Source organism: Macaca fascicularis, chromosome 9 (genome assembly GCF_037993035.2).
Source record: "Macaca fascicularis isolate 582-1 chromosome 9, T2T-MFA8v1.1".
In the NCBI taxonomy this organism is placed as follows: Eukaryota; Metazoa; Chordata; class Mammalia; order Primates; family Cercopithecidae; genus Macaca; species Macaca fascicularis.
The window spans coordinates 77236723-77258378 of NC_088383.1; the positions used below are offsets into that span (position 1 = coordinate 77236723).

General features: G+C 41.2%; 1 protein-coding gene and 1 long non-coding RNA gene across 7 annotated transcripts in view; one reads left to right on the plus strand and one right to left on the minus strand.

Moving 5' to 3' along the window:
- Nucleotides 1-19730, minus strand: part of SUPV3L1 (Suv3 like RNA helicase) — a 30161-nt gene extending 10431 nt beyond the window's left edge. For 2 of the 6 annotated variants that reach the window (XR_012417852.1, XM_045361111.3), the window contains exons 1-9: nucleotides 19422-19730; nucleotides 17021-17142; nucleotides 13904-13981; nucleotides 13396-13503; nucleotides 12184-12298; nucleotides 9376-9544; nucleotides 7063-7174; nucleotides 3228-3305; nucleotides 1399-1490 (exon numbers count right to left, since the gene is read on the minus strand). Coding sequence is in view for 3 of the 6 variants with exons in the window: in XM_045361111.3 (XP_045217046.1) it covers nucleotides 1399-1490; nucleotides 3228-3305; nucleotides 7063-7174; nucleotides 9376-9544; nucleotides 12184-12298; nucleotides 13396-13459 (630 nt within the window). In the remaining 3 variants the exon portion in view is untranslated. Of the gene's footprint in view, nucleotides 1-1398; nucleotides 1491-3227; nucleotides 3306-7062; nucleotides 7175-9375; nucleotides 9545-12183; nucleotides 12299-13395; nucleotides 13504-13903; nucleotides 13982-17007; nucleotides 17143-19421 lie in introns of all 6 variants that reach the window. The other 4 variants (XR_012417851.1, XM_015456255.4, XR_012417850.1 and 1 more) reach the window with 2 other exon arrangements.
- LOC135965128 (uncharacterized) lies at nucleotides 6329-7028 on the plus strand. Its single transcript, XR_010577996.2, has 2 exons — nucleotides 6329-6513; nucleotides 6840-7028. It is a non-coding gene; the product is annotated as an uncharacterized lncRNA (long non-coding RNA).
- Nucleotides 19731-21656: the final 1926 nt, after the last annotated feature.

Sequence of the window (21656 nt, forward strand, 5' to 3'; positions counted from 1 at the left end):
TGGCATCTCTAAAGTAATAAGATGAAACACAGTGTTTCATACATTTTCAAAGCTTTTTCTCATATATTTCATTTTCATGGCAATGTGTTAAGTTCAGAAAGGTTATTAACTGCTATTTCCATTTTATAAAACAGTAAAACTGAGCCCAATAAAAAATTAACATCTGAGGCACATTTTGCAAGTCTCACCTGTGACTTGTCTAAAGAATGCAAAGCTCACTTTGGGAGGCCGAGACAGGCAGATCATAAGGTCAGGAGATCAAGATCATCCCGGCTAACACAGTGAAACCCCGTCTCCATTAAAAATACAGAAAAATTAGCCGGGCATAGTGGCAGGTGCCTGTAGTGCCAGCTACTCAGGAGGCTGAGGGAGGAGGATGGCGTGAACCCGGGAGGCGGAGCTTACAGTGAGCGGAGATCGCGCCACTGCACACCAGCCTGGGAAACTGAAACTCCGTCTCAGAAAAAAAAAAAAAAAAGAAAAAGAAAGAAAGAATGCAAAGCTAAGAATGGCAAAACACAGAATGGACTCCAAAATTTCTTCTACTATATTCCACTATATCTCCTTGAAAACTGAGCAAAAAACTAAAATAACAGGCGAATTCAAAACTATTTCCTTGGTTTATGCTTATAATCCCAGCACTTTGGGAGGCCAAGGTAGGAGAACTGCTTGAGCACTGGAGTTCGAGACCAGCCTTGGTAACATAGTGAGATGCCCTCTGCACAAAAAAATAAAAAATTAGACGGGCGTGGTGGCAAACAAACACCTGTAGTCCCAGCTATTTGGGAGGCTGAAGTGGGAGGATCACTTGAGTCCAGAAGGCTGAGGCCGCAGTGAGTTGTGACTGCACCACAGCACTCCAGCCTGGGTAACAGAGTGAGACCTTGTTTCAAATAATAATAATAATAATAATAATACTTCATTTTATCATAGAACTCTGGTAAAGAAAAAGAGAAGAAAGATTAAAAGGAAACCAGTTACTTCCAACTCTAAGAATCTGAAAAAGGAATATAAACTGTGTCTGGCAATTAGATGTGTATCAAAGGCCCCAATATCTGACATACAAGACTTTGAAAATGACGAACTTGGTGGGTCTCAAACTTCTAAGAATACTGATTTATTTAATTTGAAGAGATCTACTCAAGCCCCAGAAGGTTTTGTCAAGAAGTGAAGAATTTCCTGTACTCTTGGAAGACTTAGGGTATGATGACCACTCTGTCAGAACTTCAGATCATGAGGTTCAATCAAATATATATGATCTAGTTGATCACAAGAAAATGAAGCTTTCTTTTTAGTTAAGTTCTGACATTGGCATTATCTAGGGCCTCTGAAGCCACTACCTAGGTACTCTGGACTATTTGATATGCCACCTGGAGACCAAAGCATCTAATCGAATACCTCCACTTCCTCCCCCGTTGTGTACATAAGCTCCATCACCAGGTCAATAGCAGCAGGTTCTCCACACAAATGAACTTCTTCAGCACAGAGTCCTGTCAATGCAAAACTGGGTTTCTTAATTTTAAAGATTTATAATTAAATATGCAACATTTTACATAGCTAAAATACTTTACGTTGGCTTACATATTGCTTTACAACCTTACCAAGTATTTTCAAAAATATTATCTCTGATGCAAACCTCGAAATAACCACCCACTTCTAGTGGGCCAAGATTATCCAATTTTTATTAATCTCAGGCCTTTTAAATTGCTTTGGCCAAGGTTTCAACTCTAGCAGAGTGAAACCAGCCAAGATTACAAGCTGGCATTTGGATGCTTAGTACTGAACAGAGGTCCCATACTTGTGTTTTTCAAATTAGGATCCATGGAATCGCTGAGGTACCTCAGAGGTTGGGGGTTGGAGGGCAGAAGAAACTCCAAGCTCCTTATCCCTGAGCAGATACACTTCCATCTACTTTACATAACAGGTTTCAATGTATATTCTTTGTTTAAAAAAAGAGTTCAGCTTTTTTTTTTTTCCTTTCATGAGACAGAGTCTTGCTTTGTCGCCTAGGCTGGAGTGCAGTGGTATGATCTTGGTTCACCGTGGTTCACTGCAACATCTCCTTTCCAGGCTCAAGTGATTCTTGTGCCTCAGCCTCTGAAGCAGCTGGGATTACAGGCATGCGCCACCATGCCTGGTTAATTTTTATATTTTTAGTAGAGATGGGGTTTCGCCATGTTGGCCAAGCTGGTCTTGAATTCCTTGCCTCAAGCAATCTGCCCACCTCGGCCTCCCAAAGTGCTGGGATTACAGACCTGAGCCACCGCACCCAGTCACGTTCAGCTATTTTTTTTTTAATTTGAAAACACCTGCCCTAAAACATGATCAAAAATTCACTCCAACATCGAGTAGCAGAAATTTTCATTTATGTCTATGGACCTCAAGAACTCCACTTACAGGAGGCTATTCTAAAGAAATAATTTTAAAAAAAGAAAATAATCTGGGTGAAGTGGCTCATGCCTATAATCCCAGCATCTGGGGAGGCTGTGGGAAGAGTGTTTGAGCCCAGGAGTTCAAGACCAGCCTGGGAAACATAGGGAGACTCTGTCTTTACAAAAAATTTAAAAATTAACCAGGGGCACGTTGGCAAACAGCTGTCATTCCAGCTACTCGGGAGACTGAGATGGGAGGACTGCTTGAGCCCAGGAGGTCAAGGTTGCAGTAAGCCACAACTGTGCCACCACACTCCAACCTGGGCATCAGAGCAAGACCCTGTCTCAAAAAATAAAAAGCTTTGGCCACAAAGATTTTTACTGCAGCCTTATTAGTAATAGGGAAAAAAAGGTCCAACTCTATGGAGCAAATTACGGTATTGCCCTTCAACAGAGATATGTGATCATATTAATATGTAATATGAAAAATATCACATGAAAAACAGAACTGAACAAAAGCAAGATACAAAATTAGATGTTCTCAAAACACCATATGCACATACAAAAAAAAAAAAAGACTAGCATGAAACACACCAAAACATAAATTGTAGTTGTGTAAATATGAGATTTTAACATTTTAACTTTAATTACATGGTTATGCTAGTTTTAGCACAGGAAAAAATGGATTTCCCATTATTAAAATAATATTTAGAAAATAAAAACTAATACTTAGTTGACTTTTTTGTGTCAAATGAAAGGTTCTAGGTGACTCTATTTGGCAATGGCAAGCAGATAAAAATGCATCTCAGTGCAGATGTCATGAAGTTCGGGTTTTATAGCATTACCACCACCAACCTAGAAGTGCTCTGGTCCAGGCCCATCCTCTGGCTGGATCTCTAATCATTTGAATTTCATCAATTACAGCCACTTCATCTGAAAATTAAAAAGTTAATGTGAGCAATAACATCTACTTAAATAGTATTATAAACAAATTCCAATACCAAAATTCAAGCATCACCATCGCCACCACCACCATCACCACCACTTACTGGGTTCTTTGTTCTAAGTGTTTTGGCAGGTTTGTTCTAAGTGTTTTAGTGTTTTACCTCCTCTTAAGTACCTCCTCCTTAATCCTCACAACAAATCTATGAGGTTAAGTATTATCACTATCTCCATTTGACAGAAAAGTCAGAGGCCCAGAGAAATTAAGTTACTTGCCTTAAGTTATACAGTAAGTAAGTGTAGAGATGAAATTCAAACCCAGGCCATCTAGCTCCAAAGTCTATACTCTTTTTTTTTTTCTTTTTAATTTAGATACAGGGTCTCACTGTTGCTCAGGATGGCCTTGAACTCCTGGGTTGAAAGTGATCTTCCTAACAGTGCCTCACTCTGTCACACAGGCTGAGTCCAGTGACACAATCATAGCTCACTGTAACTTCGAACTCCTAAGCTCAAGCAATCCTCCTGCCTCAGCTTCCAAGTAGCTGGGACTACAGGCACGCAGCACCATGACCAGCTAATTTTAAAAACATTTTCTTGGGAGGCCAAGGCAGGCAGATCACAAGGTCAGGAGATTGAGACCATCCTGGCCAATATGGTGAAACCCTGTCTCTACTAAAGATACAAAAATTAGCCGGGCGTGGTAGTGTGCGCCTGTAGTCCCAGCTACTCTGGTGGCTGAGGCAGGAGAATCACTTGAACCTGGGAGGCAGAGGCTGCAGTGAGCCACGATTGCACTACTGCATTCCAGCCTGAGCAACAGAGCAAGACTCTGGCTCAAAAAAAAATTTTTTTTTTCTTTAGAGATGGGGGTCTTGCTATGTTTCAGGCTGGCCTCGAACTTAAGTGATCCTCCCATCTCAATCTCTTAAGTAGCCAGAATTAACAGGCACAAGTCACCACACCCAGCTCCAAGTCTATACTCTTACATACTCTACCACACTGCCTCCCAAACTGAGCAGTTCCACTTGTCCTATTTTTTGCAATCTAAGAGACAGCCTGAGGAATTTGCCTGATGAGAGCTATCACATCTAGACAGAAGTAAAAGAAGGAGGCAAGCTGCAGAACAAGGAGGTGACAGCCCTTCATTTACTAATGAAGCATCTCTACAACAGGAAACCAGGCAGCTCTCAGGAGTAGAAAGTAAAGTAGAAGGAATAATTCCTTGGGCCTCAGCCATGCTTATTCTTAGGGGTTTTAAATCTATCACTATGGCAAAGAGTAGTGTCTCATTTTATTTTCTAAAGCTAAAATGCTTCCAAATATATTATCCCAATCCCTGTAATTAATATATTATATTTTTACTTTCTTCTCCAAATACCACAGAATTGAAAAGAGAACATTTAAAAATACAATTAATATACTTACAATGATACTTAGAAACGTAAAGAAAGCTAACTCTATATTGAAAAATCATCAGATTAAAAATTACTTATTGAGGCTGGACATGATGGCTCATGCCTGTAATCCCAGCACTTTGGGAGGCTGAGGCGAGGTGGATTGCTTGAGCCCGGGAGTTCGAGGCCAACCTGGGCAACGAAGTAAGACCTCTTCTCTACAAAAAAAAAATTTTTTAAATGAGGCGGGAGAATTGTTTGAGCCCAGGAGGTCGCGACTGCAATGAGCCGTGATCGTGCCACTGCACTCACACCTGGACGACAGGAGTGAGACCCTGTCTCAAAAAAATAAAAAAAGTACTTAGTGATCTGGATATGTACAAACAAGACTAGAAGAGAGGACACAGAGAAGAAATTCTGATTTATAAACTTCTGTGCTATTGTACAATATATTACTTTATAATCTATTGATTTTTTAAAAACTATTCATCTCATGAAGTTGATTATTAAAATGAAAAAAAGCAAGCAACCAAATAGTAAAGCACCTTCCTATTTGTTTAATATATACACCCACCATGCACACATAACTACATGCATACACAACATGAACACAGATATTGACAAAGTCTGGAAAATATATACCAGAGGGTTATTTAACACTTGTTGATTCCAGATAGATGGGATTGGGAAATTATGTATGTTTGTTTTCTTCTCTTTGCTTGCTTACATTTTTATATTTTCAATAACGAAGACATGATTGCTTACATAATAAGGAAAAAGTTAATTTTCACTTAAATGTTAAGGCCAGGCACGATGGGTTATACCTGTAATCCCACTGCTTTGGGAGGCCTAGGTGGGAGGAACACATGAGGCCAGGAGTTACAGACCTGTCTGGGCAACACATTAAGAACCCATCTCCACAAAAAATTTATTAATAAAAAATTAGCTGGGTGTGGTGGCTCACACCTGTAGTTGTAGCTACTCGGGAGGCTAAGGCAAAAGGATTGCTTGAGCCCAGGAGGTCGAGGCTGCAGTAAGCCATGACTGCGCCATTGCACTTCAGCCTGGGTGACACAGTGAGACCCTGACTCAAAAACAAAACAAAACAACTTTAAATAGAAGCTCATTGTGGCAGTGCACATAACAGGAAAAAATTTTAAACAACCTAAATATCCTTTAACAAATGGGTAACAAATAATTTCAGTCCTAAGATGCAATACTATAAGACAGTTTAAATGAAGTAACTACAAATATGTAGCTATAGATACTTCAACAAGACTAGATAGATCTAAACACATTTGTGGAGTAAACAAGCAAGTGGGATAACAATAATAACATAATAATCACATAAATGTTTTAAAACACAACAATCTAGAATATTGACAAATAATACATATCAGTGATATAATATATATCCTGAAAATATCTGTTAACAGTTAGAACAAAAGAGGAGAGAGGAATTAAACTGGAGAGTGGTATAAAGGAAATTTCAGTTACACATATTAACATTTTAGCTCTTTTCAAAGAAAAAGGGCAAGAACTTCAGGTGCAAGCATTTGTCAGTGGTGGCAGGATCGCACGTTTGTCATACTTATTCTCTTCTTTTTCTAGATTTTAAAATTTTTTCTTCACACACAAAAAATCATATTCCACATGTTCAAGTGTATTTTAAAATTAAAAATACCACAGCGAGGCGCAGTGGCTCACGCCTGTAATCCCAGTACTTTGGGAGGCTGAGGTGGGCAGATCCCTGAGGTCAGGAGTTCGAGACCAGCCTGACCAACATGCAGAAACCCTGTCTCTAGGCCGGGCGCGGTGGCTCAAGCCTGTAATCCCAGCACTTTGGGAGGCCGAGACGGGCGGATCACGAGGTCAGGAGATCGAAACCATCCTGGCTAACACGGTGAAACCCCGTCTCTATTAAGAAATACAAAAAAAACTAGCCGGGCGAGGTGGCGGGCGCCTGTAGTCCCAGCTACTCGGGAGGCTGAGGCCGGAGAATGGCGTGAACCCAGGAGGCGGAGCTTGCAGTGAGCTGAGATCCGGCCACTGCACTCTAGCCTGGGTGACAGAGCGAGACTCCGTCTCAAAAAAAAAAAAAAAAAAAAAAAAAAAGAAACCCTGTGTCTAGCAAAAATACAAAAATTAGCCAGGCATGGTGGTAGGCGCCTATAATCCCAGCTACTTGGGAGGCTGAGGCAGGAGAATTGTTTGAACTGGGGAGGCAGAGGTTGCAGTGAGCCGAGATAGTACCATTGCACTCCAGCCTGGGTGACAGAGCAAGACTCTGTCTCGGAAAAAAAAAAAAAAGAATTAAAAATACCAAACCAGTTTCTTAAATGGCATATACATACAAGGAGTTGTAACACTGCACATCTCAACTGTACAAGAAACATGTGAAGCCTGTTTCCCATCTGGGTGAACTGTCACACGCTCTTCACCTGTCACCAAGTCACATGGCACACCCTAGAAAGACAGAAAAAAACTAGAATTATTGAAAATAATGGCAAAAATATGTTTTGGATATTTAACAGTGTGTTCTCTCTACTACCACCAAATTAATTTGTTTCACAGTTAAAACAAAATGTTCCCATGGCCGGACACGGTGGCTCATGACTGTAATCCCAGCACTTTGGGAGGCTGAGGTGGGCGGATCACAAGGTCAAGAGATTGAGACCATCCTGGCCAACATGATGAAACCCCGTCTCTACTAAAAATACAAAAATTAGCTGGGAGTGGTGGTGTGCGTCTGTAGTCCCAGCTACTCAGAAGGCTGAGGCAGGAGAATCACTTGAACCGGGAGATGGAGGTTGCAGTGAGCTGAGATCGTGCCACTGCACTCCAGCCTAGAGACAGAGCAAGACTCTGTCTCAAAAAAAAAAAAAAAAAAAAAAATTCCCAATGCTTTTTTCCCTTTTATAAAAAACAAAGTAAAATAAGAGCCACTCTCTTACACAACCTGGGGAAACTTGGAAACATCTCAAATCAGGAAATCCTCAGGTAACAAAAGCATGAGACACTGCAGCAGTTTCACATTTTAACTTTGTACATCTCTGAGCTATCTGACTTCATTAAAATGAATTGTTTCTATATTCGAGAAGAACATTATAAATACATTTTAAGAATGTAAAGACAGGCTGGGAGCAGTGGCTCACACCTGTAATCCCAGCACTTTGGGAGGCCGAGGCAGGCGGATCACGAGGTTGGGAGATCAAGACCATCCTGGCTAACAGGTGAAACCTCATCTCCACTAAAAATACAAAAAATTAGCTGGGCATGGTGGCAGGCACCTGTAGTCCCAGCTACTCAGGAGGCTGAGGCAGGAGAATGGCGTAAACCGTGGAGGTGGAGTTTGCAGCAAGCCGAGATCGCACCACTGCACTCCAGGCTCCGTCTTAAAAAAAAAAAAAAGAATGTAAAGACCTCCTATTATAATTCCCTGAGAGGGAGCAATATTAATGCTATATCAGGGTGATCAATCATTCTGCTTTGTCTAGGACTATTGGGTCCCCTAGAATGGAGGACTCTTGGTGCTAAATCTGGAGAAGTCTAGGCAAACTGGGATGGCTGGTCATCATAATGGTCTGAATCTAATCATGGGGAAACATCAGACACATCCAAACTGAGGGACAGTTCACAACACAACTGACCTGTAGTCTTCCAAAATATACAAGTTATGAAAGACAAAGGAAGACTGAGGAACTGTCCAAGATTAATGGAAACTAGAGATGTGACAACTAAATACAGTGTGAGACCCTGAAAAGAACCCTGGAAGGGTGGAGGATGGGGTATAATGGTCAACTGATAAAATCTGAATATGGACTGTGTACTAAGTAAGAGTAATCTATCAATATTAAATGTCCTGCCTCAGACAAATATCTTGTGTAAAAGTCTGTTCTGAGGAAACACATACTCAAGTATTTACAGATAAAGAGGCATTACGTATGTAAATTACCCAAACTGTTCAGGAAAAAAAAAAGAGAGAATGCAAATTACCTACCAAAACTGGTTAAACTCACATTATAAAGTCATAATAAAACAATGAACCAAAATGTAGCCCATTTAGTGAAAATGATGCCTCAGACCACAGGGCTTCAGTCCTTTCAGTTTTGAAAAGGTGGCTTCAGTCTTTATCATCAGTTTTAGCTGATAGCACCAGAGGGCTAATCTATAAAAGGTAAATTAAATATCACAGAGTAGTGCTTAACTCTGAGGGGACAAAGGACTACAGAGTTTTGACTATAGCAACAATATTTTATTCCTTAGAAAAGTAAGTGAAGCAAGTATGACAAAATGTTAAGATATGATGAGGTGGTGCAATAGGTTCAAGCTTATTTGTACATTACTTTCTGCATTTCTCTACATACGTAAAATGTTCTTTAATATTGTATTTCATTCATTGTACTGGGCACATGTTTTCACATTTTTGTATCTCTGAAATCAAGGTGCATCTTTAGAATTGATAGCATGTCAGAGTCAGTTGGTAGCATCTTTTTCTTTCTTAACTGTATATAAAATAATGGCACATCTTACAATTGACAGCCTCTTAGATACAATGAAATACGGTAATTTCTTGTTAACAGTAAATTACTACAAACATCTTTTCTCACTCCCACCACAAAAGAAAATTAAGAAAAAAATGAGCAAATATTTGGTAATATACTGACAGCAGCATTACTCTTTTCGAAGATCTCATGTGCCAGTAATTTTAGAGGGCCACAATACACTCCAGACTTTGCTGAGAAGTATTTCTGGATTGCGTGATAAGTCTTTCCACTGTTTGTGGGGCCTGAATGAAATATTATCTTCCGCTGCACGGCTCTAGCATCTGGGTACCTAAAACATGAGTAGGTAAACAGCTTAATCCATTAACCTCAAAATCCATCCTGGCAAAGGTATCAAATGAAACAAATACCAAATGAAATATCCTCTTAATATTCACAAGATCAAGTCTTTGAAAAACTGAACAATGGGTTTAATATCCACATTAAAATAATGACTGGTTTCCAAGAATGGTATTTACTAACTAGAGGACAGAAAAACCCAAATGCAAATTAATGTCTTGATATTTTTCCCATTGTACAAGTCTCTTTTTCTCGGCGGTTACTAAAAATAAATTTAAACTGCTATCAGTTCCATACTATGTTCACATCATTCCCACAGCTCTAAACACATAACTCTAAAAGCAAACATTCCTAGGCCCCTGAATTCCAACATACACAAATATAATAATGGAGTCTTCTACCTCTGGCCATAGTGGAATAACTGGCACTAGACTTGCCCTCCCACTAAAAACAAGTACAGGTGGAGCATGGTGGCTCATGCCTGTAATCCCAGCACTTTGGGAGGCCAAGGTGGGAGGATCACCTGAGGTCAGGAGTTCAAGACAAGCATGGCCAACGTGGTGAGACCCCGTATCTGCTAAAAATAAAAAAATTAGCCAGGTGTGGTAGCACACGTCTGTAATCCCAGCTACTCAGGAGGCTGAGGCAGGAGAATTACTTGAACCCAGAAGGTGGACGTTGCAGTGAGCCGAGAACACACCACTGCACTCCAGCCTGGGTGACAGAGTGAGACTCTGTCTCAAAAACAAAAAACAAAAAAAAACAAAAAAAAAGTACATATATGTATGTTGTGCCTTATATGTTGCAAAGAACTAAGGTGAGTATAGCCTACTAGATGTGGGCAATATCCAGCCTAGATGATGATCCAGCCTAAAAGATACCAATTTAGGTAAACTTGGTAAAATCCAAGTCTTTTTTTTTTTCCAGAAACAACTACATTTTCTCATCTATAGGTAGCTAGGGGCAACACAGTTCCATTCTAGAGGGAAACAAAAGGGAGAGCCCCACAAAACTTTGGGGTCAAGGGAGAGACTCATCTGACACTTCTTTTAGAGGTCAGGGTTTGTATATCATAATTCAAGTTAGAATAAGTGAATTAAACTGAATTTGATGGAATGTGAGTAAACCTAGAACAGCATTGAAGCACTGAAGCATTACACAACCTGAAGACTGAGAAGGATATATAATCTGAAGGATCTTTTTATTTCCCCAAGGTCTTTCGCACTGGAGACAGCATAAAAGAGTGAACAAGTGTTGGGATGAGAGAAGATGACATCAATGTGTGAGTTCAGTATAACTGGGGATAAACTAGAAGTACCTGTGATTTTATACTCGTCTTATTACCTGCCAGGGCTCATCTAGCCATGGCAATGTTTGCCTAGAATGGCGGTAAAAGCCTTTCTTTGTTGAATCAAATACTACTACACTATTACACTTCCACACTATTTATTTGGGGATGGGCTGGGAGTGACAGTAGCCTAGTAGTTCAGCTGCCTGATTACAGCCCCATTCTTTTAGAAGCACACTTCTGCCAAGGAGTGGTTTGTACTGCTGTGTTTGGTACATTTAGTCTTTTTTCTGCTACAAGTTTTCCTTACCTGTCCTTTAGTGGAGATTTTATTCATCACAGGACAGAATAATCAAGGACAACCAAAATCCTTTTGTTAATTTCAGTACCTCAGCTATCAACATTTCTGAGGTATCATTCAATGTTCCTCTGCGTCATGGAGTGAAATTCTTGTTTTATGGGTATTGGGAGTGTGGGAATGTGATAACCTAAACAACCTTTGCTCTGAAATTCCATTTTTCCCTCTTTCCTTGAATTGTATTGACCTATAGAGTTAATTTCTTTTGTACTTTTTCAAAGAAAATATTAAAAATCAATGGTCTCAAAAAAAAAAAAGTACAAAGCAGGGCAAAATACATGCAGTAAATGTGTGGGGACATGGGCCATAGGCAGTGCAGGACTGCAATTCTTGAAAGAATAGAACACTTGGGATGAGCCATACTGCACCCAGTAAGGCATAAGGAGGTAGAACCCAAGCAGAATATGACAGTCTCACTGAAGCGAGCAGCAGAGATCAAGTTCAGAGCAGCTAAAATGTGAAGACCAGAGTGTGGAAGAGAAGGGTGCATAGAAGGACAGCCCAGAAGTCTGTGTGTGGGCTCCCTGTGAGTTACTGGCCAAGGGCTGGGCTAACCATGTACAAGGTAAGAATCGGCAGGGTCTAGGAATGAGCAGCCTACCAAGGGTTTGAGTGGAAAGTCTCAAAGATGTCTCAAGTGCTAGGGGATGTTGCAGTTCCAGCCATGGTGGAAAGAACTCATTAACACCCAGGCACTCAGCTAAAACACCAGGAAGGCCATAGCTTAGACTTAAGGACAACATCGTTAAGTCACGGCTATTCTAGATCTGCCCTAATAAAACCTAAACCCACACTCAATGTGCATCAAGGTGAGATACCAGTTAATTGCCTAACAGAGTTAATTGCCTCTTTTTATTTTAGGAAAACAACCTAATCCAGACTCCTTATAATTTATTATCTAGAATACAATAAAAAAATAATAATGACCATGAATCATCCAAGATTAGAAACTGAAAAGTTCAAATCCACAAATGGAGAAACTAACCAGTTAGGTGGTATTCTTAAGTCACTGATTTTACGTAGATCATCCTTACAGTCCAACACAGGAAATATTTGTTTGGCATGTCTCAAGAAAAATGGAAATAAATCATCCACATGAGCTGGAAAATAAAATACTGTATTAACATGTGCAATCTACATAAAATTCATAACTAAATTTAGTGAAATCTTTTTTCTTAGTAAGCTAAGGTGCGGGGGCATTGCCAGGACAAAAAGAAAAGTCCTCTCCAGGCGCAGTAGCTCACGTCAACAATCCCAGCACTTTGGAGAGCCGACCTGGAAGGATGGCTTGAGCCCAGGAGGTTGAGGCTACACACTGAGCTGAGACTGCGCCACTGCACTCCAGCCTGGGTGACAGAGCGAGACCCTGTCTCAAAAAAAAAAAAAAAAAAAAAAAAGGAAAAAAAGAAAACAAAAATAGAAAAGTCCTGAAGTTACGGGCTTTATCCTTTTCTGGGATCCTGTTTTGTCTTAATTTTTCCTTTTAATTTCATTTATATTTTCAGGAAAACAGGAAATTGGCTAGCAACCACCATGTTCTACTCTTTTAGTACAAACAGGCAAAGATTAGCATTGGCAAAAGTTAAATTAAAAATAAAGAACCTAGACATGTACATTACAGAGATGAAGGTACAAACATTTTTTAAACTTCGAAAACCACAGACAGGCAAAATATGTGTTTGTTCCTCAGCAAGAATTCTCCACATCTTAGTGGCTCTGAGAGGAGGCTGGGGCATGTCCCATTCTGCGTTGTATCCTCAGTGCTGGGCACAAGATACAGGTCTAAGAGTCAAATACATAACCAAAACCAAATTGCCTGTGGGAATAAAATGATGATATTCTGATTTTTTTTTCTTTTATAGCAAGAACTTTGTCCTGATATGAGGAAGAAGGAAGCCAGCGGCAGAAACAGACAGAATCTGCTATGCATTAATTCTAACTTATATAAGAGCTTTATTTCACTGGGCCCCAGTCTTCCTCCAGTCTAAGACATATGGGTGATGTAATAACTAGCTCAGGGACCCACCATAAAAGCAAACAACCTAGAAGTCATCCTGTCAAAGCACTGAGTTATTTACAGAGGATGTTACCAGACCCATTCTAAACCAAATAAGCCCTTCTAGAGAAATGAACATGAAGTATGAGAAGAAATAGAAGGTATGTTCAATAGGATTTTTAAAAGTCTCTAAACACTTGCCTGCACCGAAGCAAATATCATTCAAAACAATGTGAATGTCCACATCTAGGGAATGAGACTGCATAATATAATTTCTAAAGCTTATGAAAGCTTGGTGGAAGAGACGAGCTGTAGAAACACAAAATGAAAAGATCTAAGGCTTAGTTCTCATTTTAAAAAGCACACAGAAACACCACACCAAACTCACCAGAGAGTCTTTTTTTTCCTTTTTTTTTTTTTTTTTTTGGTAGTACAGCTGGTTTATTACGATCTGGGCTAAAACTGAGCTAAAACTGAAGTCCTAGAACAGCATGAAGGAAGGCCGCACCTGCAGCTCTTCTGCTGTGCAGTATGGCTCACCAGGTGAGCCTTGCCAGTCTCCCACCCAGCCAGAAGCAAAGGGCAGGGACGTGTCTCCAGACAACAACTATGTACTTATTTCCAGGTCACACAAGGGGTCGCACAATCCTGACCAAGCTGTACTGTAAGAGGTAATAAAATATCTCTATGAAGATGTTTTGGGCCTTACCATCAAGTCCATAATCAGCACCCAGTTTCTGAACTTCTTTCCTCTTGTAAAACTTGTCTAAGACCTTCTTTACTTCATCTAGAAGAGAGATGTCAAATTTTAACATGTTTCCTTATCTTAGATAAATGCTGAAAAAAAGGCAAAAGAAGCTTGAAGCAGTAACACTAAAGGCAGCAATTTAATGAGTGTTGCAAGAACTAGAAGGTTTCAGTTGATCCTTCTTTATGAATTGATATGCGATGGGAGTGTTAAGAAAAATGATCAAGTCAAACAATGCAACACCCTGTTATACCTCAGAGGAATGAGCAATGCACTCTGGGATCAGAGGCAGCCTCAAGCCTTCACCAGGCCATTTATATGTAGAGAGCCACAGTGTTATTCACTTACAACCATTCTGCACATCCAAACAGTGAGCAGCTAAAACACATCCAGAAAGACAACCAATATAGCAAGGACCAGATCCTCATGCTTAAGGAAGCCAGGCTGATCTTAAGTTTGAGGATGATGATTTCAGGGACAAAAGATTACACTTGTTCTGTGCTACATGGCAAAACTAAAGTCAGTGGGAGCAGATTTCAGTGGAATTTATACAAGAACTTCCTAACAATTAGAACAGTGAAAAATGAGAGCTTCTTGACAATTGAATTACTCAAGCAAGGGTTAGATGACTGTCATGGGTGACAGCAGAGAAATGTCTATGCTATTGGGAGATAACATGCCACTATGAATCAATAATCCTACAGGTAAAAATATTTTAAACTAATCAAGCTGAGACTGTATTATGGTTGTATATGTTAAAATACTACAGCATTATTCAATAAACATTTTACTGACTCAGCCACACACTATGTATTTCTAGGAGGAGAAGCCACAATGAGGACACAGCCTTTACCCACGAAATTCAGAAAGGCCAAGTGGCCTGCATTTTTACCTTCCACAAATGTGCCAACCACATTTTCACACAGTCCAATACACACAACATTCATTGAAGAAATCAAGCCTGAACAGAGCATCCCACTAACAAAACTGACAGAATGAGGAAATTTCAGAATCACTGTTTTAGCCACTAGATCTGCCCACAATTAACTATGAGATACACATACACACACAGTGTGTGTGTGTGTGTGTGTGTGTGTGTATTTATATTTCAGACCACAGGCAGATTTCTGGGTCTCTGTTACTTTGTGCTGAGTAGAACAACAGTTTCTTTTTTTTTTTTTTTTTGGAGATGGAGTTTCACTCTTGTTGCCCAGGCTGGAGTGCAATGGCGCGATCTCGGCTCACTGCTACCTCCACCTCCTGGGCTCAAGAGATTCTCCTGCCTCAGCCTCCCAAGTAGCTGGGATTACAGGCATGCATCACCATGCACCATGCCCGAATAATTTTGTACTTTTAGTAGGGACAGGGTTTCTCCATGTTGGTCAGGCTGGTCTCAAACTCCTGACCTCAGGTGATCTACCAGCCTCAGTCTCCCAAAGTGCTGGGATTACAGGCATGAGTTACTGCGCCTGGCCAACAGTTTCTTGGTATCAAGGGTAGAAAAATCAATGACAAATAAAAGATTGGAAAAAAGCAAGTGCAATTGCTTGGGAAAATTCTGCTGACCTATAAACTCGATACAAACTAAAGACAGATCACATTTATTTAGAATTAATCTATTTTCTGTGACTAATACTACCATGTTATATAAGATTCATGCTGCTTTACTCAAATTAAAATGCTTCCAAAATATGAAATTTCCCATTATGTAAAGTAAAAGAAACCAGTTACAAAAGACCACATACTATATGACGCTATTAATACGAAATATACACAACAGGCAAATCAACAGACAGAATGTGGATTAGTGGTTATCTGGGGCTAAAAAAAAAAAGATACTGGGGACTGGGGGACTAGAGTGACTTGCTAATAGATATCAGGCTTCTTTTCATGGTGATAAAAATGTTCTAAAATAAAATTATGGTGATGATTGTACAATCCTGCAAATATACTACCAATGAATTATACACTTTTAAAGGGTGAATTTCTGGTATGTAAATTAAAATTGTATCTTTCTTTTTTTATTTGAGACAGGGTCTCACTCTTGTCACCCAGGCTGGAGTGTGGTGGTGCAATCTCGGCTCACTGCAACCTCTACTACTACCCAGGCTCAAGCCACCTTCCCACCTCAGCCTCCCAAGTAGCCGAAACTACAGGCGCACACCATCATGCCTGGCTAACTTCTGTATTTTTTGTAGAGATGGAGTTTCGCCATGTTGCCCAAGCTCGTCTAACTCCTGGGCTCAAGCGATCCACCCTCCTGGGCCTCCCAAAGTGCTGGGATTGCAGGCATGAGACGCTGCGCCCAGCCTAGTCTTTTTAAAAGAACATTCTGACTGCAGGTAGAGAATTGAATGGAGGGATCAAAGGCATATGAGGAGACACATAAGGGGCTATATGTGCAGTCCAGTCAAAAGATGGAAGCTGGCAATTTAGACTAAGCTGGTTGCAGTGGAGAATGAGGGAAATGAATGAATTCAATATTTATGAGGTAGAATCAACAAGATTCATCAACTGGGCTTTCTCTGATTGTTAGATGTAGGGGTGAGGGATGGACGACGACCAGGTTTGACCTGAGCACCCAGAGAAGCAGGCTGGAAGGAGGAGCAGGTCTACCAGGAGGAAGGTAAGTTGTCTTGACATGCTAAGGTGAGGTGTGTGTAAGAAAGGCAAGTGGAGACACCTGGTAGGCAGCGAGATATACGTCCAGGGCGAAGGAGAGAGGTCCAGGGTAGAGACAAAGATCTGAGAGGAATACTGAATTAGTGAGGGAGAGAGCGAGAATGAGACACCCCATAGAGAACACAGAATAAAGCAGCAACGTGACGCAGGACAAAGCCTTTAAGTACTTCAAATTTTTGGGCTATGAGTAGGCAAAAGAGATTGAGAAGTGACAGCTTCTTGTCCCGATTGCTAAGCTAAGTGGAAATCTGACACCTTAACCACATGGCTATATCAGAGTGTAGTAATTTAGCATCTTCTGTAGCCCCTCCTGCCATGCTGAAAAATCATTCTAGTAAATTCAACATCTGGACCAATACCAGTCAAAGGAGATGAAAAATCACCTGGCACACAGACCCAATGAAGTAGCTAAGGATTCTCCACCAGAAGAAAATCTAGTGCTGACAAACTTATGTCTTTATTCCATCTTCTTACAGGAAGCAGCAAAGACATTTACACTTTCAGGTAAATTGGAATAGCTGCAGAAAATAAGATTTATCAATATTTGAATACAATAAGGCAAATTATCTCATGCAAATTACCTTATGCCTTCAAATAATATAAAACAAATGGAAAATTGTTCTTTAATGGGTAAACTATTGTTTGAGTTTCAACTCTGCAAGATGAAAAAGTTCTCATCTATTTCGCAACAATGTCAATATACTTAACACACTAGTGAACTGTGTGCTTAAAAATATTTAAGACTGGCTGGGTGCAGTAGCTCAGGTCTGTAATCTCAGTGCTTTGGGAGGCCATGGCAGGAGGATCCCTGGAGCCCAGGAGTTTGAGACCAGCCTGGGCAACATAGCAAGACCCCATCTCTACAAAAAATTTAAAAATTATCCAGGCATGATGGTGCATGCCTGTAATCCTAGCTACTTAGAAGGCTGAGCCAGAAGGATTGCTTGAGCCTGGGAGTTGGAGGTTACAGTGAGCTATGATCATACCACTACACTCCAGCTTGGGTACAGAGCAAGACCCTGTCTCTAAAAAAACAAAGTATGGCCGGGTGCGGTGGCTCAAGCCTGCAATCCCAGCACTTTGGGAGGCCGAGACGGGCGGACCACGAGGTCAGGAGATCGACACCATCCTGGCTAACACGGTGAAACCCCGTCTCTACCAAAAAATACAAAAAACTAGCCGGGCGTGGTGGTGGGCGTCTGTAGAATGGCGTAAACCCGGGAAGCGGAGCTTGCAGTGAGCCGAGATCTGGCCACTGCACTCCAGCCTGGGCGACAGAGTGAGACTCCGTCTCAAAAAAAAAAAAAAAAGTAAAATAAAATAAAAAAACAAAGTAAAGAAAAAAAAACTAAAAAAAGTTTAAAAGAGTAAATTTTATGCATTTTTACAATTTAAAAATAAATAATAGTATAATTACATTATTAAAATAATACACTCTCTGCTATGGTTTGAATGTCTTCTCCAAGACTCATATTGAAATTTAATTGCTATTTTAACAGTTGAGAGGTGGAACCTTTAAGACGTGATTAAGACAAGAGGAGTCTGCCATTTTGAGTGGATTAATGCCATTATCACAGGAGTCAGTCAGTTATTGCAGGAGTGGGCTCCTGGAAAAAAAGGGTAAGTTCAGCTCGCTTTCTCTGTCTCACAGGCTCACTTGCCCTTCCACCTTCCACCATGCAATGATGCAGCCAAAGGCCCTCATCAGATCCTGGCCTCCAGAACCATGAGTTAAATACACCTCTATTGCTTATAAGTTACTCAGTCTCAGGTATTCTGTTTTAACAGCAGGAAACAAAGACAGTCTCCCAACTCCAAGTAAAAGTGAAAGGCCTTGCTTAACACTGACTTGGAAGAACAGGTCAAAGAATAACATATACTGTGAGTTCCATCACATGTTTAGTGAAAGTACTGTACTTCTGCTCTGAAAAACATATTGTAGTCTATATTTTAGATTTACAATAGGAGGCACCAACGTCGCTTGTTGAAGTGAGACATTTCTCCTCCTATTCCTGGAGGCAATTACTGGATAGCATTTCCTCAATCTCCCAGTTTCATTTGGTCAGAGGAAACTCCCTTACCTCCCTAATCATCCCGAAACTCACCTTGAAAACATTCACATGCCTCTCTGTCAAAGAATCCATCCAAACTTAAGTTTTGCTGGGCAAAGCCCGCTGCCACTCACTGATGCTACCCTCTTCTTTTCTCTCTGGAGCCGGGGATACCCTACCTTGTTCTACCTTGCCATGTTCTACCTTGTATTACAGTTCGCTTTCCATACACGTGTCATTCTCCACGAAACCGTTACGTTTCTTAAGAGGGGATCGGGACCTGAGTCTGGTTCCTCTTGGGAACCACCACACAGCCTAACAGCGCTGTATGAGTCGGCGCCTCCTCAATGTCAAAGAATCCTAAAAGAAGTCTTTTCATTGCCACATCCCATTCCCCTTCTGGGGGCGGGAGAGAAACAAAGAAGAATGCAAGAAAGAGCGGGCGTCTACCTAACAACTCAAAAAAAGTCAAATCCTCCCAACACATGAGTGTTTAAACCATTCAGAGAGCAAGTCAGTAAAAGGGAAAAGGCCGCTTCTGGGACGAGGCGTTAAGAATTAATTAGACACAGTCCCAAGCTGTTTAAGGGGCTCACACACCAGCGAAGGAGGCAGACATTGAGAAGCACGATGACAACACTCGATGGGACCTCGGATCCCCAGGGGAAGGGGGTGCAGCTTCCTCCCAACCAGTCTCGGCCCGGCAGACACCACTCCCTGCCGCCCTCCGTAGTTCCCGCACTCACTCTTGTCCAGAGGCCGGGTTAGCTCGGCCCCGACGTCGCCATCGGCGCTGGGGCCCTGAGGTTTCACAGTCAGGGGCACGAACAAAGACGTGTTTGGGATTTTGGAGCCACCTGAGGCAGAGGAGGACGCGGTAGCAAGGACAGAAACTTGCCCCAGAAGGCCGGGAAAGGGCCCAAAGTGGGGGCGAAGGGCAGAGCAGATGGCTGCCCGGTGGCCAGCCTGGCGCCCTGCTGGGAGCCGAGCCCACAATAGGGCACACCGGGAGAAGGACATCGAGGCCGCAAGTTCTACAGGCGCCGGCAGCAGCCGCGGATACGGCGGCAGAGAGTGACGCGCACCTCCAGCGCCTGCTGTCCAGAAAGACCCGGACCGAGCAGGTAAGCTGCCCGGGAAAATGCCTGACCGTTAAGGAAAAAGCCGTGCGGTAACGGTGTTCTTTCAGGGAAGAAGAAGCTTAGCAGAGAAAACCGCTAGACATAATTCTCGTTCTGTTTCTCTGTTTTGTTGGTGATTGGGACCAGCTTTCCCTAAAGAAGGGAAAATAATCAGGCATCTTGGGATGTCATAGATGAGCGGAGGGGGCCTGCTAGTCGTGTCGCGTGATGCAAACTAGTCCTTTGGTAAGCCGGTGTCTAGAAGCACGTGGGTGAGCAGTGAGAGAATGGATGGTGGAGCAGCAACTGCGAATGCTCAGGGTTCGAGTGTGTCTTGCGGACTCAAACACTAAATAGCATTTCCCAAAAGTTTCTTGCATTGTTAACCGGCCTTTCCTGATATGGTAACGTTAGCGATAATAACTTGATATGCCCCTCAGAAACGTTGCTAAGAAATAGTGTTGCACTATTAAACCCCTTGTATTACGTAAGTACTTTTGCTTTAATGTGAGCAGTTTGTGTACATCATCCTAGCAACTATGTCACAACCACATGGCAAAAATACGTGCTCTGTACCCCAGCCATAGTTTAGTTCCATTGCATTTGTTGAATACCGTGTCCTCATGTGAGGCTGCAACATGTTAGATTCAACAAGTTTAAATTAAGCTGGGCGTGGTGGCTCACGCCTGTAATCCCAGCACTTAGGGAGGGCGAGGCCGGTGGATCATCTGAGGTCAGGAGTTCGAGACCAGCCTGGCAAATGTGATGAAATCCCGTCTCTACTAAAAATACAAAAAGTAGCCGGGCGTGGTGGTGCACGCCTGTAATCCCAGCTACTAGGGAGGCCGAGGCAGGAGAATCGTCTGAACCTGGGTGCTAGAGGTTGCAGTGAGCCGAGATTGGACCACTGCTCTCCAGCCTGGGCAACAAAGTGAGACTCCGTCTAAAAAAAAAAAAAAAAAAATTCCCAAGTTTGGCATCTTCACATCTCTTTCTACTTAAATCATTAAGATCTTACAACTTGAAGGAACGTGTTATATAATATACAATACTGTATGTCTAATAGGATTCCAGTAACAATTTGTCACCTGCCTTTGATTCACAAAATAATTTTTAAACATCAGGGATACAAGGAGACAGTCCTTTGCTTTCAAAGTTTCTGACCTGGTTTTGGTGATAGGAACAGTACATGTTAAATAATGCACTTATTACTCTAATAGGCTAATGGCAGTTCAAAGAAAGGAGCAATTTTAGAGTGGTAAGGAGATTTCTGCCAGACTTAAAAGTAAAACATATAGAGAAGTGGTAAGTAAATTCTAGTCAGAGGAAACGATGTAAGCAGAGGCTTAACTAAGGAAAAGACATACTGAAAAAATGTAAATACCAGAGTTAAGGCAGGCCTAATTCTATGGCTTACAAATAGTGATTATATTTTTGAGAAGAGAAATCATTCATTAGGAAGTACCTAGGATAGACTAGGATAAACACAAATGTGCAGGGAGGAAGATTACAACTTTAGCAACAGTTGTAGCTGAAGGTGATAGATTCCTGTATCTGAAGTATGATGGAGACCATGTATATGGAATGGAGAGATTTTACAAGACTCCTTAGATAATGTAGTGAGTGACTAAATATGCTAGAAAATGTCAATAAACAATGATGTGTCGTCAGATTTGGAAACTAGGAGAATGAAGGATAAACCAAACATTTAATAGGTAACTGAGGCAAGCACTATGTTATTCCTTTTAATCTTTTCATATGCTTGACAACCATTTAGAGGTATTATTGTCACCAGGTTAAGTAACTTTCCCCACTAAGTGGTAGATTCAGATACTAATCTAAATCTTTTTTTTTTTTCTT